Below are 16,858 nucleotides of genomic sequence, written 5' to 3' on the forward strand. Positions count from 1 at the left end.
CTGAACGTCCTACGCACACATGTACTTTTGCATGTTTTTACTTGTTTGCTAGCACGTTTACTTGTGCCCCTAAACACATAAATCAGACCTATTTTCATGTTTAGCATGGCGTTACGTTAATTAACCGCGTCAGTATGTAGAGAAGATAGAAATGAGACAATCTTTCTTATCGTCTGATAGTCCGTCCCGCGGCATAAACAGCATAATTGGCGAATCCTTCAGTTTGTTCTTCAGTATAGGTTGATAAAGTCGCTCCCCTTTTTTCATGCTTTATAAATGACTAAATTAAACTGACTGCTAACAGAGACGCTTAGACCCTAGCTGGTCCTGTTGCTATTAACAAAATAGAAGCTTTTAATGCAATACGACCTTTTTTTTTTCCTTTTCACCCTTGACAATGACCCGATTAGGGCTTTGTGAATACTAGTGTGCAATCCTCGCGATGTGTATTTTTATCTCACTGCATCGCTAGGATGACTTTCTCATGTGACAGTGAAATTGTGTATGCTTTCGTCTGACGTCGTTTTTATTCTTGCATCTGTACTTCTTTTTTGTGCTTTGTTGCGGACTCAACTATTACAACGAGATTAAGATTTCTTCACGAGTGTCACAGCGCCAGATAATATGTGCATATTTGAAACTTAATTTTATGTTCTATATTAGTGGGTACGGGGAACGAATCCACAAAGTTTTTCAGTTGTCAGCGCCGTTTGCCTTTGGCCGCCCGCATTCGCTATAGCAGGTTTGTCTAACATCACGATTGGCTGACGTGTATTGTTTAGAACAGCTCTATCGTAAGAACCTTTTTTGTCAATGGGCAATCTTAGAAATACCGCACCTAAGCGGCTTTGCAAACTCAACACCCAAACTTAATTGTAGGCCCTTTGTGCTATTTTTGTTAGCTCGGCGGTTTGCGTCCCCTAACTTCGGGCATGCAACATGAGAGAGTTTTAGTTTAGGGGACGCAAGCGGCTTGCGTACGCAGGAACTAGGGGCGACGGCACTGCGCATGCGCATACGCTGGAGTCCGTGCATGCGCAGTGCCGTCGCTCCTAGTTGTTGCGTACGCAAGCCGGTTGCGTCTCCTAAACTAAAACTCTCTATTTAAAGCTCCCTAATAGGGGCCAAGTTTTGTTCTTACTGGTGTCTTGTATAATCTTGCAATGAAGAAAGGCCTTTTTTTGTTCTTTCTTTGTTTTTCTCTTGTTTTGTGGTTTGTTTCAGCTAGAAATTGGGAAACTTGTGGGCCGTTTCCGTTTGGCAGCCCCGTTTCCAATTCCGTCGCACCAACGCACAGAAGCCCCTCACGGTATGCCCGAAACCGCCCGCATTCCGCCACGATCCGCGCGTTCCTCATTTTTCTTTCTTGCCCTTTTCTTTTTTCTATTATTACGATTTATTTCGCAGCCGCCGGCACGCGCGCGCATACATTCGGCCCGTGCACGTATCAGGGAGAAGGGCCTGGCGCGGGTTCTACTGTCGCTCTCGAATCGCACGTTGTATCTCGAGCAATCTCAACGCTTCCCCGGCCCGGCCCCGCATTTGGCGCGGGAGGCCCCACCGTGTGCCGACGACCACCACTCGACCCGTGTACACACAATGTACAACGCACGTGTACGCACGCTTGTACCACGCCTCGTAGTAGAGTTCCTTCTTGCTCGTCCAACGGTTCGGCGCGCCCATCGGCTACATAGGCGCGAAACGACACCGCGGTGCCTGGTGTCGACGGATACGTGCTACACGTGTAGCGAGCGCGTTCGGTCTATCTGGCATATACGCCGTGCGTGTGTGTACGTGTGTGTGTGCGTACAAACTCGGCGCTGGCGCGTTTCCCGCAAGGCGCGGTATAGCGCGCGCGAGCCGTCGTATTCCAGCCGACCACTCATATCGCGCCTGCCGTGTAATTGCGCCAAATTATTGGATCCCCACCCATGCTCCGCGGCAGAGCTTTGCTGGCCGGCCCATGCATCTCACTCTCTCCCCCCCCCCCTTCCACCCGTCTGGTTGAATGTGGGCGGCCAACGGCAACGGGCCATCCCACATCGCGGCCTGCGTTTTTGACTCCTTCAAGATGGCGCGATTCCGAGCTTTCGAGAGCGCGCCGACGTTTAAGCTGCAAATGGCGCGAGCGAACCGAGAGAATGCTATGGTCTCTCCCTCCCATGTGTTGCTGCATTTTGACGTGTTTGTTTTGTTTACTTTTTTTCTTTTCTAACAAGCCGGATATGACGTGGTTTACTCGGCTCGCGAGGGGCCCGACCGTGGCCTCGCGCCACCGTGTCTCTCGCCCGACAAACAAACAAACAAAAAAAACTAAAGAGAAAAGAAAACCCGCTCCTTATCTTTTCTTATCTTACCCTTTTCTCGCTTTAGGAGGCGTTTTTTCATCTCTCGTAGGCGGCATGCTATATATGCAGTTTCTCATCACTTCCTTTGTGCTCGCGTACGCCTTCATTAGCTACTCGGGCGTTTCTCTTTTTTTCTTCATTTACTGCTCCGTTTTCTCCGTTTTTCTTTCCATTTATGTTAATATGCCGCCGCCGCGCCGCCTAATTTCTGCGTTCCTTCTAGCTCGCCGACTAATGCACGTTTGAACTCTCTTTTCGTCACGCTGGAACATCCGCGAACCCTTCCTTGCCTTATTTTTACCTTGCGCTTTACTTCGCTCTCAAGGGTCGAGTACGTGTCCCAAGTCGAAGAGGCCTTTTTTTTTCATCTTTCTTTTTTTTCGGAAGGAGGCGGAAACGTTTATTACCCTTTGTGATAAGGGTTTTTGCATTTGGTCGCGCCCACTCCGCTTGCGAGCTTTTTCTCTGTTTCGCGTCTTCTTTTCTTTCCGTTCATTTCACAGCGTTGCGATAATTGTTCTTGCCTCCATACAACGTACGTGTATTACGGGTCTACTCTTCGCAGAGCGCATGTCTGTATGTGTGCTTCGTTATCTAGACCCCGTCCCCACATCCTCCTCTGCTCTCTCTCTCTCTCTCTCTCTTAGTTTGACATTTCCTGTTCCTCGACAGTTTCGGTCTCAGCAATGTTCTCCTGTACTTTTTTTTTTTCCCCGTTGGGAGTGGTGAACCTAATAAATGAAGCTGAAAAAGGGCGGCTTTGACGCCAGGTCACCAGCAGGTTTGCATATAGCACAGCAATGGCCTGGACGCGCCTGCTGAGCTATATATATATATATATATATATATATATATATATATATATATATATATATATATATATATATATATAAGAGAGAGAGAGAGAGAGAGAGAGAGAGAGAGAGAGAGAGAGAGAGAGAGAGAGAGTAAGGACAGGGAGGTTAACCAGAGATTATCTCCGGTTGGCTACCCTGTGCTGGGATAGGGGGCAAGGGGGGATGCGATAGGTGAGCGAGATAAGGATAAAGGAAAACAAAAAAGAAACTACACACACACACACACACACACACACACGCACACACACACACACACACACACACACACACATACGCATGTACACACGGACTGTTGCTGTGCTGTAGGTGCCAGAGGTTCGCGGCTGCTGTGCGCGATGCGCCTGCAGTGCCGTCTATATAGAAGCCGAATGGAGCTGACGCCTGAAGGACGTGAGTGTAAGGAGTCGTGGCGAGCTCCAAGAGAACGAACTTCCATAAAGGGATCTACAGGGTGTTTGCCTTAGATTTGAATTCACGTACACTGGAAGGAGAAGAAAAGACGCGTCGTTTGGTGACTCATTGGTTGACTCATCATTGATTCAGGCGAGTGAGTGAGTGAGTGAGTGAGTGAGTGAGTGAGTGAGTGAGTGAGTGAGTGAGTGAGTGAGTGAGTGAGTGAGTGAGTGAGTGAGTGAGTGAGTGAGTGAACATCAAGTGATTAGATCAGTGAAAGGGGAAAGGCGGGGGTGAGAGGGTTTCAATCGATTGATCCATCAGAATTAAGGGCGTGTATCCGCTCGAGTGAAACAACGACAGACTGAACTAACAAACCGGTAGCCATACTATCACAAGCAGTGCCAAAGGAGCAAGGAAGTACAGCACGCAGTTGCTCTTGTTGGTTGGCCGGGGCCGCCATGAATGGTACTGAACGCGGGCTGGTCTTGTCGAATAAATAAGGCTTATCCGCCGCGTGCAACCTAGCCTCTAACTAAAGTTAACGCAACGTAAGCAACGACCTGGAGCGTAAACAACGATCAAAAAGAGGTATCTTGAAGGCACCCATCGCGAGCGAATGAAAACAAAATAATAGGAGCCAGAAATGCCGGCGAGATAATACAGCACGAGCAGGACCGCGTGGTCGAGCACCCAGGAAGTCGATGACCGCCTTTGTGCCTCAGCCGAGTCACGAGGGAAAAGAGCAGCCGGGGCGAGCATGAAAGGTCGGCCGCCGTCGTGCGCGCACAGGACAAACACAAACAAACAAACAAAACGGTGTCACCTCGGTTCCCCTTTGTTCCCGGGACCGCTTTTTCTTCGTCCCGTCTCATAGCGCGCATGCATGCGTGCGCGTTCACGGTGGCTCCGGAGGAGCGCTAGAGGTGCCAATTAGGGCGGTGATTAATGCTTCGTAATTAATACTCCACACACTGAATTCGGTCCCGTCCGCGGCTCTCTGCTCGACCCTTCTCGAGGCGTCGTCGTTCGATCGCAATCTGGCACCTCTCTGAAAAGTTCGATGCTTTCCGGGTTCGGGCGCCGTGCTCTATGGAGCTCCTCGGCTCACGCGCGTCTCGACTCGCCGCGCATAAGTAAGTATTCTTACCAACACGCACCTCCTCACCACCACCGCCACCTGCTGCTGCTGCGGAGCTCGCACGCGTTTATAATTCCTGGCCATTCCGAGCTCCTTCGATCCAGCGCGTCTCGCCGGTATTAAAGAGCGGGAAGCTCTCTCCACGAGAAGCGTCGTCGTCGTCGCGGCAGGGTCCGCATGGCTCCCGCGCGTGAGAAGTGGGCTCCGCGCGGAGACGTCTTCTTTTCGCCGAGTAGAATGGCTCCACTGATAGCGCGGAGCCAAACGCCTGTTGTTACAGAGAAGAACCCTTGCTGCCCGAATCGCGCTGGAAGTCGCCGTCGCGCCCGGCGTTGCGGAGTATACGTGCCAGTAATTCCCTCGTTTTATTTAATAAGAGATCCCTTCTCGCAAGCTCCGTTGTCTCTCTAATAGGGGGCACACACACACCCTGTAGTACACTATCGTCTATACGAGCTCTATTGTCTCTGGTACCTTGATGATACTACAGCCCGCATAACTGCATCGTTTCTTCAACTTTATCGGTGAAATGTGGCCGATACGATGTGTTATAAGCAACGTACCCGTGATTAAAGAAAGAAGTAGTGTGCTATATAGTTCGTGAGTTATCTGGTCTGTAAAAGATGGCGAAATAATAAGCGAATTGATGTTCTCCTTAAGAGCGTACGATACTGTAGGCGCAGGAGGGCTACGTTATGGTCCAGTTATCCCCACCCCCATGAAAGGACGCAGCTAGGCCGTTCGGGTGTCGAGTCTAAAATAATAATAATAATAATTGCAGAGAGAATTAAGTTGTTTCTGATGGTAATCTTTGCCTTTTATGAAACGAAATGTTGACATCCCAGTTGCCATGGAAACGAGATATCGTCCTTTCTTTATGCTGTATAAGCTCGGTATCCTGCCTCAAAAGTAGTACGCGAGCTTCGATAGGAAGGCCGCTATGCAAAGTAAACGAGGCGGCGCAAGAGGACCGTTGTGCTATGCAGACAGCAAGTGCGCTGGCATTAATTTTTCATTAGAAATCGACTGAAAACTCATCGCCTCAGTGAGTAACGACCCTAGCATTCCTTCAATACGCGTCTCGCGCCTTTCCAAACCTATTTGTCATTACTGCATTTACATCGAGAATAGCCTGATTTTCCTTTTTTTTTCTTCTTCAACATCTCTTTCCCTCCCCACTGCATGCTCAGCTTTCAGTCGTTCAGCATGTGCCAAACACCAGAGACCGCATTATGCCGCGCTCCTCCAGGCGCCATATATCTCTCCCGCGTCCCTTAAGAACCATCAATAGGTGGAGGTCTCCGGTGGAGAACACGATATTGTGTATTCACTAGCAAATGGCTTTTTTTTTTTCTCTTTCACAACCCCTCCCCCCCCCCCCCTTCTCTTGCTCTGTCTCCTCGTTCGGCGCTACGCCCGTTTTCGCGAATGATGCAAATGATACTGGGCACTATTAATCACCGAAGGACTCTACAACGCCTACTTCATTTCAGTCTTCTCCCATCGCCCGGGCGCCCACGTAAAAGCAAAGAAACTCTGGAAAAGGAGCCTTTACGACCTTCGTATCTCGGTTTCGGAGACGGGCGGTTCTTTTTTTCGGCCCTATTGGAAGCTCGAGAGATGAAATATTGCTCCTGCTGGCTGCATCAGTACACGGTAATTCGCGCGCCTGCTTTATTTATTTTTTTTTCGCCCTCTTTCTGCGTCGCCTAATTCTGTCTTTTGCATGTACAGAAACGGTGGTTGCTGTAGAAGCTAGGAGGTAACTTTGCGCCCGTACGAATCTATTTTCTCAACGACTTAAGTGCACGAGACTAGAGTGTGTGTAGATAAGCCAGTTTCGAAAGATGGCACGGACGTTTCACTCCTGGTTAGCTCGCGAAACGACGACCTGCCAGTTGAGACGTCTTCGCGCCGCGGGTGACAAAGTGTTCACGCTGTGGTGTTACTTGGGCGTTCGTGCTTAATTTTTTTGCTATCAGAATCTGGTCTTTTCAAACGTGCGCACTTCTGTTCGTACTTTGTTGTGGTAAAAGCACAATTAAATATATTTACTCAATCTACTCTATCAGCCAATGCTAAACCTGCACGCCAACTATATTATGCGTTTTTTATTAAAACCTTGTCGGTTCGCGTAGGACTGCGGTACGTGGCCCGAATGTTCACAAAATTTCACTGTCTCTAGCGCAGTCCTGTAACCGTGCGCCTTGTGCAGAGGGGAAGATATCGATAGACCGATTTGGTAATGCATCCCGGTATATGCGTCATTCGGAAAGCAGGTCATTGACCAACGCTAACCATAAACGCGTTCGCGGCGCTGGTACAGCATTAGACGTTTCGGAATGGGTGATATTAATTAATCCGTGCGGTTCGCGAAACGTCAGGGTCTTTGCTTTTAACATTTGTCGACGCACTCTGGCGCATGGGCGAATGTTCGACAGATTCATCGACAGATTCGTCAACCCACGATGCGTTTATTATTGTTAAAAGTCAATTACCTATTTTCCGAATAGCGACCGATATGAAATCGATTATCGGAATATTTTTTTTTCCCACTCGGGGCGTAATTCGCAAGACGTCGAATGCTTTGGGATCTATCTATACGGGGATGTGCATAGCGAGTGCGTACGGGATTCTGAAACACCGCCGGTCTTGTTTCCGACATCATTCAGTGACCTATTTCACAAATGCTCTGGAATCAACTTTTCTCTCGTTCTTTTATCGTACAGACCTTGCAGCGTTCGGACGCCATCTCGCGTGCTCCCCCCCCCCTCCCTCCATACTCGCAACAGCGACTCTCTCTCTCTCTCTCTTCGCGATCCCCGCTGCGAAGAGCTCTTGGGGCCGTCCATCATCTACGGAACGCTCGCGTCGCGTGTCCGTGGTTGTTCGCGCTCACTTCGCTAGAGGCGCGATGCGAGTCGGGGGCCCGAGCCGACCGATACACGAGTTTGCCAGTTCCTAGTCAAGTCAGGCCAAGCCCACCGTGGAGGATTGCGGGGGCCTCCGTCTTGGGAGCTTTGGCGGTTGCGGCGGCGGCTGCATGCTGTACGACGGTGCTCCGTATGGCTGCGCATTTCGACGCACCGTGGTTCCTCCTTTATACGCACAATAAATGCACTGGGCTGCGGCGTTTTGTTGCTACATTCGGGATGCCGGTGGGAGTGGTTATGAACGCGGAGTTTGTTGACCCGCTTAAGGAGTCAGGACGCGCGCGCGTGCGTGTAATAATGGCAGTTGCCGGAGTTCGGGGGAGGTGGGGTGGGAGTGTATAGTTCATAGCGGATTCCAGCACGGCTTGCTCGCGTATATATGGACTCAATAGAGACCCCCCCGTGCGCGCCCATTTGATTTCTTTTTATTTTCGTTTTTCTGCCGTTTTATGGCTCTTTTGTTCATTGCTATCTCGATTCTAGACTTAGTCATCTGTCTTATCCCCATAGCTATCCGCGCCTGTGTACTATAGCTGTGCGTCGGCGAACCTTGATGCCGAGTCGGCTCGAATCGGTGATGAGAAGATATCAAACTCGTTATGGCCGCCTCTAATGCGAAACGAGCCACCCCTCTTCGATCGTGTATGCCGCGGTAAACCCAATAAGACCCATCCCATATTAGTGCCGATTGAGTTCACATATAGTTTACATTTCCACTGTGGAGATCGCCGTGGATTACTTTTCACAGCTGCGAGTGGGAAGTTTCTGTAAGCGCTGGCGCCCGTCTGCGCACAGTGTGGCCATTGGCTCGGGCGTCGGTTGGAGATCGTAGACGCCAGTTCATACAAGGGCTCCCTTCTATGCGATGGAAGGCACTTCCCGCACGCTTAATTCCAACTTAAACCGCGGAGGCTGTCCAGCCTAATTTTAAATGAGAAAAAATGAGATAAATGACAGAATAATACGAGTCCACGGGTATCATTTGTCGCATTAATATACGCCAATGATGGCGTACCTGCGGCCGGCTCAGAGCCGCCGAAGCAGCCGCCACACGTCGCAGCAAAGCCTTTCGCCAAAGGCAGGACGTCCCACTACCGCAAATGGGACGTTATTAGGCTCTCCGCTTTGCCTTGCGGTGATGGCGTGGCTGAGCGCGCGACACCGCCATAGGGAATCCGCCCTCCTTTGCCCCCTTCGCACCGCGTCCGTACAGACATGCCCTGTCTGCAGCGGGACCGTCGCCTGGGCACGGTCACGTGCTCTTCGGGCGATCTTTAATTGCTGCATTGCGGATAGCTCCACCCATGTATGTCGTCTCCGAGAGTGGCCGCATATACACAGGCAGGACTCTGGGGCGCTACAGAAATGACTGTGTGTCGAGATGATAGCGCAAGCACGTACATGTATGTTCGGTTATGCGACTAAAGAACGTCTTCTCCGAGAAGGCGAATCGAGGGGGAAAGGGTTGACATGCGGGACGACGCTTCGGTGCGGAACAAGCTCGCTCCTTTCACAGCCGGCGCCCTCGGCACATGCTCATTTTGCCCCGCTCATTTCGGGGGTCTTCCGCAATTAGCGACGTTTAATGATGCGCTCTCCCACTCTGTACCCCACTATAGGCTAGCCATCGCAGCGAAGATGCAGGGATCGCATCGCGCTGGTATCAACGAAATCGTAATTGCAATCAGTTGTGCTCGGGTATGGCTGTGCCCCCCCCCTCTTACCCTTCCATCCCCCCCCTTCGTGTTTCTCTCTGCCAGTTGAAGCCGTCGCGCTGTGGTCTGGCACGCAGGCCGACGCTGCATGTGGTTCGTGCGACGACGCGAATTGAGACGTCGTGCAGCACTGAACGGCGATATGTCACGGAATGCCGCCGTGTGACGATTACTGCGGTATTTGGCTGACTGCTGTGAGTTTTGTACATTTATTATTTCGCGATTTCGCCTTTCTCCGGGCTGTATTTATCGTCGCGCCTATATATACACGTAAGCACGGTATGCTGACGCTTGCTTCGGCAACTTGAAAAAGAAATATGAAGGCGGATCAGCTGGTCAGTGCTATTTATTTTGAGGCAAATTTGTCTTTCGTTCATTGAACACACATTTAAATGTTCAGCCATTATTTCATCACAATGTTTCATCACAATGTTTAAAGTAGAAGACCTGGCTAAATTTTGTCGAGAATGGTTCGATACCTGTGGCCACCTCCAAGTTCTTGCACATCCCGCGATTGTAAGACAACGCCCGATGAAGCAGTCAGCGTATATACCGCGGGATACGCTGTGCCGGCTTGCTTGAACGGAGTTATACCCCGTCGTTAGCTAACCGACTGCTTTAGCCGGTCGTTAACGACCACGCTGACAATCAGTCGCTGCAAATTACGCGGGCCACTTATAGCCTGGGCCTCGTAATACCCCGGCACTCTATCGAATTAGACACGCCGCTAAAGCTCAGTGGTAACCTACACTGAGAACAACCGTAGCCTAACTGCTCAGGGAAAGTAGAAATCTTCGGTCTTCGAACTGGTTGTCCTGCGGGAAAGGAAAGAAAAAGAGGAAAGATGGCCTCAGGCCCGCTAACGATCAGAAAACGCTCGCGCTATCCTTTGTTCGAACTATCGTTGCACTTGTTCTCTCCCATCTGCGTTCTGGTCCCTGTCGTCGCACAATCACGTGTTGGTCTTTCCCGTCCGTTTAATGAGGTGTCATTACAAAAGGTCGTGATTACGCTACGGGAGGAAGAGAGAGAGAGCATAGCGGTGGTGTCTTTGGAACTGGGCGAGCGCGCTCCCTTGGTCCCGTGAGAATGCGGGCACGACTGCGCGCGCCGATCCTTTACAGCCGCTGCGTTGCCCCGGCTGCTGCGTCCGTGGCGCCTGGCGATGTGGTGGTTGAGGCGCCCGGCTATCTTATTCTTGTTTCTCGTTAGACCCACGAATCCTCCCTCTTCCACGTTCGCCCTTTACCCCCTCCCGAAGACGCATTACGGAGATATTTGCGCGCACATCGTCTTTATGTATATTCTCGCAGTGCCCGTGAGTTCAACGTGAGATATATACTACACACGTTTGTTTGTATTGTGATTCCGGGCGTGGGTTGAGAGCTGCGTGGCGCTCCTGATAGGGGGAGCGTGGGCGACCTCTCACCCCTGTGACTGCGGCGTGCAATTTGCGTGGGATCGCTGTGCAAATGCGGGCGGTACATAGTTTTTCGTGCTCTAAAAAAGATTGTCCGTTTCCTTTCGGAACGAGCGGACGGTGTCTCCGCGCGGACGTGTAGGCCACTTCCGCAACGAAGCAAAGTGTAACGAAAAATGGACGACGACGACGACCTCTCGGAAACCCCTGAGCGTGCGAGGCGGAGGATAATCGCTAGCGCATACGGTGATCACATATCGTGTGTGAGTGCATTTGGAATGCGACGCCGTTCTTCTTTTGTGACTCTCGAGTCACTGCCAGTGCTATGTGCGCATTAGAGCATGCAGAATCCGAGAGTTCTTCGTACATTTCTGTTTTGTAGGTACCCAGGGTTTGACATTGGGACGAGAGGGTTGGCCTTGCTGCACTTTCAGTGGTCGCACAACATAAAAAGCGTACAGTGCGCGAGCGCTGTACGTTTGTAACTCATGCTAGGCACGTGCGCATCGATTAATAGAAAGAACGCGGGCTGCCCCCGCCTCAGGGATTCGGCCTATAGTGGATGCATACAGGTGACAGGAACAAATATCGAGTCTGTATGTATTAGCGTATGCAGCTAGTCGCCAGTTGTGCTGTCGTTATACACCCGTTCAGCACCTCCAAAACAACCTGTCCCGAACGCCTCGATGGCCCTTCTTGTTTCTCCGCGCACGGAGCTCGTATAAAATAGTGGCTGACAGCTGACAGGCCCAGTGTTCTTATTCCTTTCTTTCTTATTTTGCGCAGGGCCGACAGCAAGTAACGCGCTGGCCAGACGGCGGACATGACGTCGGAAGCCGCCTGCCGGCCGCCCAGCAGTGCCTTCAAGCTGAACGCCATCTGCGAGAAGCTCGCCCGCAGCTCGGACCCGGAAGACCTGGCTGCCGCCATGGTAGCGGGCGGAGACGACGCCTGCGCCGACGAGGCGCCCGACGACCTGTGTTCGCCGCGGGCGCCGCCCCCTCCTCTCCGGGACCCGGCCGAAGAGGACGACCTCGATGACGAGAGGCCGCAAGCTGCCTTGAACGGGGCCTTAACGGACGACAACTCGGACGACAACGAAGCGGACGACGACGCGCCGCAGGAACCCTTGGTCGCCGTCAGCACAGCCGCCGCCTCCTCGATGCCCACGGGCACTGCCTTCAGCGAAGTGCCTTGTCCCTGGCCGGACACTGAGAGTGCCTTGGACGGACGCATGCGCAACAAGAGGAAGAACTTCCAGCCAAAGAACATCGCCGCCGCCGTGTTCGCCGACTCGGACGAAGAAGAGGAGGATGACGAAGACGAGGACGAGCGGGAGGACGCCGAGCAGAGCACGCAACCGCCGCCTTCTCTGCTACTGCCCTTGGTGGCGGACGCCGCCCAGGACGACGACGGCGACGACGAGGACGACGACGGCGCACTCTCGCCGTCGGCGTGCTTCAAGGAAGCTACCGCGTCCTCAGTGACGACGCCTCCTCCGCTAGTGCCGACGACCTGCTCGGAAGGTGCTGTTTCCGGCGCAGTTCGCGAGGAAGGACCCCTGGACCTCAGTGACTGTGGCTCGACGCGCCGCAAACTGCAGCAGCCCGTCAAACGGGTGCTGTTCAACAGTAGCGCGATATCCGCGGAAGGCGGGGGCTTGGCGCTGCCGAGGCTCTCCAGCTTTCCAGAGGCCGTGGTGGACCTCAGTGGTGGTAGTGGTGGTGGTGGTGGTGGTGGTGGGGGTCGCAGGAGCGAGGACGACGACGATGACGGGCCGACCTCCGCGGCGGAAGACGGTAGGTCGTCCGCGTCATTGCCGTCTCCTCTGCGCCTGCAAGCACCCTGTAACGAACCCCCTGTGAACGTGGGCGGTGGCTCGTCGCATTTTGTTGGCGGCTCGCGGCAGCATCTCCTACATCATCATCATCACCATCACCATCAGCACCAACAGTTACCGCCTCATCAGCATCAACAGTCGCACCCACCGCAACAGCAACAGCAGCAGCAGCAGCAGCAACCTCCAGTTCAGCACCATCAGCACCGAGCTGCAGACGCTAGCCTTATGAAGGACTATGCGGAAAACACGATGAAGGAACTGCTGAGCATGTACGGACTGCACGATGTGGTCGAGTCTATAACGAAGCACGTGCCTCTGCATCACTTCTCTTCCGGTGAGTGATACTTCACCTTTGTTTCTCCTTAAAATTCCGGGACAGAGCACTCAGTCAAGAGAATCACGTTATTCTTTTATCCCTAAGGCACAAATTGAGAGCGTAACTGCCAGGTTAAGTGAACGCAAACTGCACTATCTTGCAAGCTGGACTGCATCAGAATCAGTAGCTTGTGCACTCACACAGATCGCTCATTCCTATGTCGTTTCTATGTGGAAATCTCGAACTTATCTATACAAAAGATCACTCCTTTATTATTATTATTATTATCAGTTAGCTGAAACCTGCCGGCATACATTATGTTGTGCCCCACTGAGTCACTACTATAGGTTAGATCTTAACCAGCCGAAATAAGTAAGAATCGTAATTATCTCAGAGCGCCACGCTGTAGCTGTGAGTTCGCATAAATCAGCGTTACTTTCCTGAAACACAGGAACAAAAAAAAAAAACAAAAAAATGAAGTATTAAGCGTTTAACTGCTCAGGTAACGCTGAACTGCTGCATCTGTCGGGGCATTCGCTCTCTTCACGTCTTCCGTTGATGTGTCTCTCTCGTGGATTATATCTTACGTTTTCAGGGCAGCACATGCACGTGGCAATCACTGCTCCTGCAGCCGTAGCCTGTTCCTTTCTTCTCTTCATGGAACAGCAGCCGTAGTAAGATTCGTTGCGATATTTTTCTTGTTAATGTCACGCCCCGTTCCGTGGCCATACGCCTCGCGACCGGAAGACGTTTACCGTGTTCTGTATACCCTCCTAACCGGTGCGGCGTACGCGCGATGATGATGGATTCTGATGGATGGCTGACGATCGTGGATCACGAACGCGACCTCGTTCGCACTGCTTCCTTACGTCGTTTTACTTCATTGTCTTCTCTTTCGTCCGCATTTGATAGTTAATACTTGCTTCGTTCGCGCGTCCGCTGGTATACACGAGCAGCCAGTCGTCCTTTTCGAGGCATGCGTGCACAGCGTGGCTTTTTGAATCTCACGCTTCGGTGCCAGACCAGCTCGAGCTATAGGTGCAAAGTTTCGAGCTAAATGGTTGAATAGGTGACGAAGTGGTGCGCTCTTATTACTTCCCCGCTCTAGAAAGGCCCCGAGATCGTGGGAAACAGGCGGCGAGATATAGCCTTGGGAGGAAAACGTGAGCCGCGGGAAGCGAACTTCGTAGCAAGTTGCGATCGCGTGCCCGGCGGCGTGTAAGCATGTGTAAGGTCGATCGTTCTCTTGGTTGCCCACAGGGACTCCCATAGATCTCGGCTGTTGAAGGCTCCGCAGTGTTACACGATAAGGGAAGGGTGTGTTATTTATGCGCAAAAAAAAAAAAAAAACGGGCGCCGACACCTTATCGGACACCTATATACTTCTATATGCACTGGCAGTACGAAATTGCGTATACATTATAATCTCCCTATGGCGAACATACAGATGCAGAGAGCAGCTTGTTCCGTGCAGGAAATCCGGAAGAGCGCCTAAATAGTCGGTGGTTCAAGCGTACAAAATACATGGTTCAAACTGCTGCTCCGACTCTATTTGGGGCTTCGTTGTCTACTTTCACGACAAGCTGCCTCCCTGCTTTGTTGTCTTGTTGTTTGTCTATTTGTACCTTTGTCTTTGTTTACGACTGCGCAGTCGACACGACGCCGCAAATTCTGGCAATAGTATACGAAACCTTCGCTCGGTGGTTACATGCGCTGTCCGCCCGTGTGTATACAGTAAAGCCGCATTAGGCGCCTTCGGATGGATATACCGCCATTCTGCGTGAAATCAGTAATTGCGTTGTGCGCCGGTCTGCAGGGCGTAATAACTACCATAGTTCTCTTTTACGTCGCACGTATAAATATATATATATATATATATATATATATATATATATATATATATATATATATATATATATATATATATATATATATACGCCGCTTCAGTGCGCCTCTCTTATACAATTCCTTGACCTGCATTAGGATTTCCTTACTTCAGCTTTCTCGGCGCATTTCTAGACATGGCGTAGTTGAAAGAGAGTGACGCCGTTGCTCCTGGCGCTGTCACAATAGTGGCACGCCGCCAAGCGGACACTCAACGCCTGTGCGAAAGGCTTTGGCACAGAGCGTGTCGATACATCCTATATATGTGAGGCAGCCTCCGCGGTGGAGCGAGCGATCAACTGCAGATATTGAGCCTGCAGGCACGATTCTCCTATGCCAGACGGACGCGTTAAGGTTTCGTGGATGCGATGAGAAGTAAAAGAAAGAAAGAACAGAGAGCAACTGCGCTACTATACACGCTTAATACTTTGGCGCTCGAGGTATACTCCTGGTATAGTCTAAATTATTCCGCACCTCTTGGGACACTGCATCCCTGATTGGCCGCGCTTTGCTATAAGGGCAGCTCATGTGCGTGCGTAACCAGGACGGCCTCTGTAGCAGTTCTTTTTTTTTTTTTTTTCAGCACTGCCTGCGCTGCATAGCGTGCGCGCAAGCACCTTCACTCGCATGCTGCGAAGCGGACCATATTGCATGCACATGGACACCCTAATTAGCTCGCGGATCGAGTTGGCGATAAAAAGCGCCGAATTCCTCGCGCGCGGGGCATTGTAATTTGTGTCCGGCGCCGTTAATAACAAGGAGAGGGCGTCCTATCGTGCCAGTATGGCGCCCGGGAACGCCGCCAACGGGCACCGCGTGATCTCGGAGAGAGGCTGTCTGATAGCGCGGCCCTCTTCTTCTCGGTATTGGGAGCCCCGTTTCGCAAGGTTTCCGAACTGCACCGAGCGCAGCGTTTCGTATGCGTGCACGCGCACGCACGCGGCGTCAGCTGCGAGGCGCTGCGCGATCCCATGTAAACGATCTTTCGCACGCGCTGCCGCGGCACCAGCGCGGATCCCATGCGCCCCCGTACGAGCTGCCGTGCAAGCGGCCGCCTGAAAGAGGTGGCGGTGATTACCATAATAGTTGTCTCGCTCGCGAATGGTTCAATTTGTGCAGCAGCAGCGGCTGCGGCGACGAAGTGGTGCGAAGAAAACGCAAACTCGGACACTGCCATCGCGAACCCATCATGCACAGAACATGTACTATACACTCTGGTTAAGGCTGAAGCTCAGGGACGAAGTGAATGGGCATATAAACTCCGAAAATAAACGCCGCGCGTGTGAAACCCACAATTATTTGCCTTTCAGCTTCTGCTGTTGCTGTTTCTCTCGGGGGCTAATTGTGAATGATTGAAGCGTGAACGTAACATTTACAACACATCTGTTTCCCGAGGCTTTGGACCTGGCTCGATGCAAAAGCATGTGTTACTTGTCTTCTACCTTGCCTACGCTCGCAGAGTTCGCCGACAGTTTCGAAGCCCCTTTTCGCGATTCCACAGCTGTCACCAAGGGCCATGTATATTGCTGGATCGTTCGGTTCGCCCAAGCTTATTTGAGGCATCGCGGTTGGATCAGTCGAGGCACTTTCTTCAGTCTCGAAACTTTTGAAGTTCCCCAAGGCCACGCAACTGTACACGCGGCTCAGCGACAGCTCAGATCTCTCGCGCTGTGGCTTCTAAACTTTTGGCAAAGACTATGCGCGAGCGGGACGAAGAATGTGAAACTATAGGTTGCATACGCGTGACACCGTGGCCTCGTGCGGCAAGCTCGTTTTCATCCGATCCTCCATTTCGATCAGTCTCGTCGGATCTCGGCTTCGCGGGCAGGTTAAGCGATGTGGCGGACGACCTGCCCCTCAACTTGCGCATTCTAGTACGCAGCCGAATACAAAAGGCCTCTCGCGAAAGCCCGCTTGCAGAGAGAAAGTGTATAATGCCGCGAGCAAGGTGCAAAGTCAGGCGCTCCATGCACGTTCCAGACGTCCGCCAGACGTGCACCGACGGAAAAGG

The 16,858-nt window shown here is 51.8% G+C and overlaps 1 protein-coding gene across 3 annotated transcripts in view; it reads left to right on the forward strand.

The window, feature by feature from the left end:
• Nucleotides 1-16,858, forward strand: part of LOC142575417 (uncharacterized) — a 629,386-nt gene that overhangs the window by 516,182 nt on the left and 96,346 nt on the right. For all 3 annotated transcript variants that reach the window (XM_075684777.1, XM_075684778.1, XM_075684776.1), the window contains one exon: nucleotides 11,594-12,981. In XM_075684777.1, coding sequence (XP_075540892.1) covers nucleotides 11,631-12,981 — 1,351 coding nt within the window. In that variant the 5' untranslated portion in view covers nucleotides 11,594-11,630. The remainder of the gene's footprint in view (nucleotides 1-11,593; nucleotides 12,982-16,858) is intronic.

Source organism: Dermacentor variabilis, chromosome 3, assembly GCF_050947875.1.
Source record: "Dermacentor variabilis isolate Ectoservices chromosome 3, ASM5094787v1, whole genome shotgun sequence".
Lineage (NCBI taxonomy): Eukaryota > Metazoa > Arthropoda > Arachnida > Ixodida > Ixodidae > Dermacentor > Dermacentor variabilis.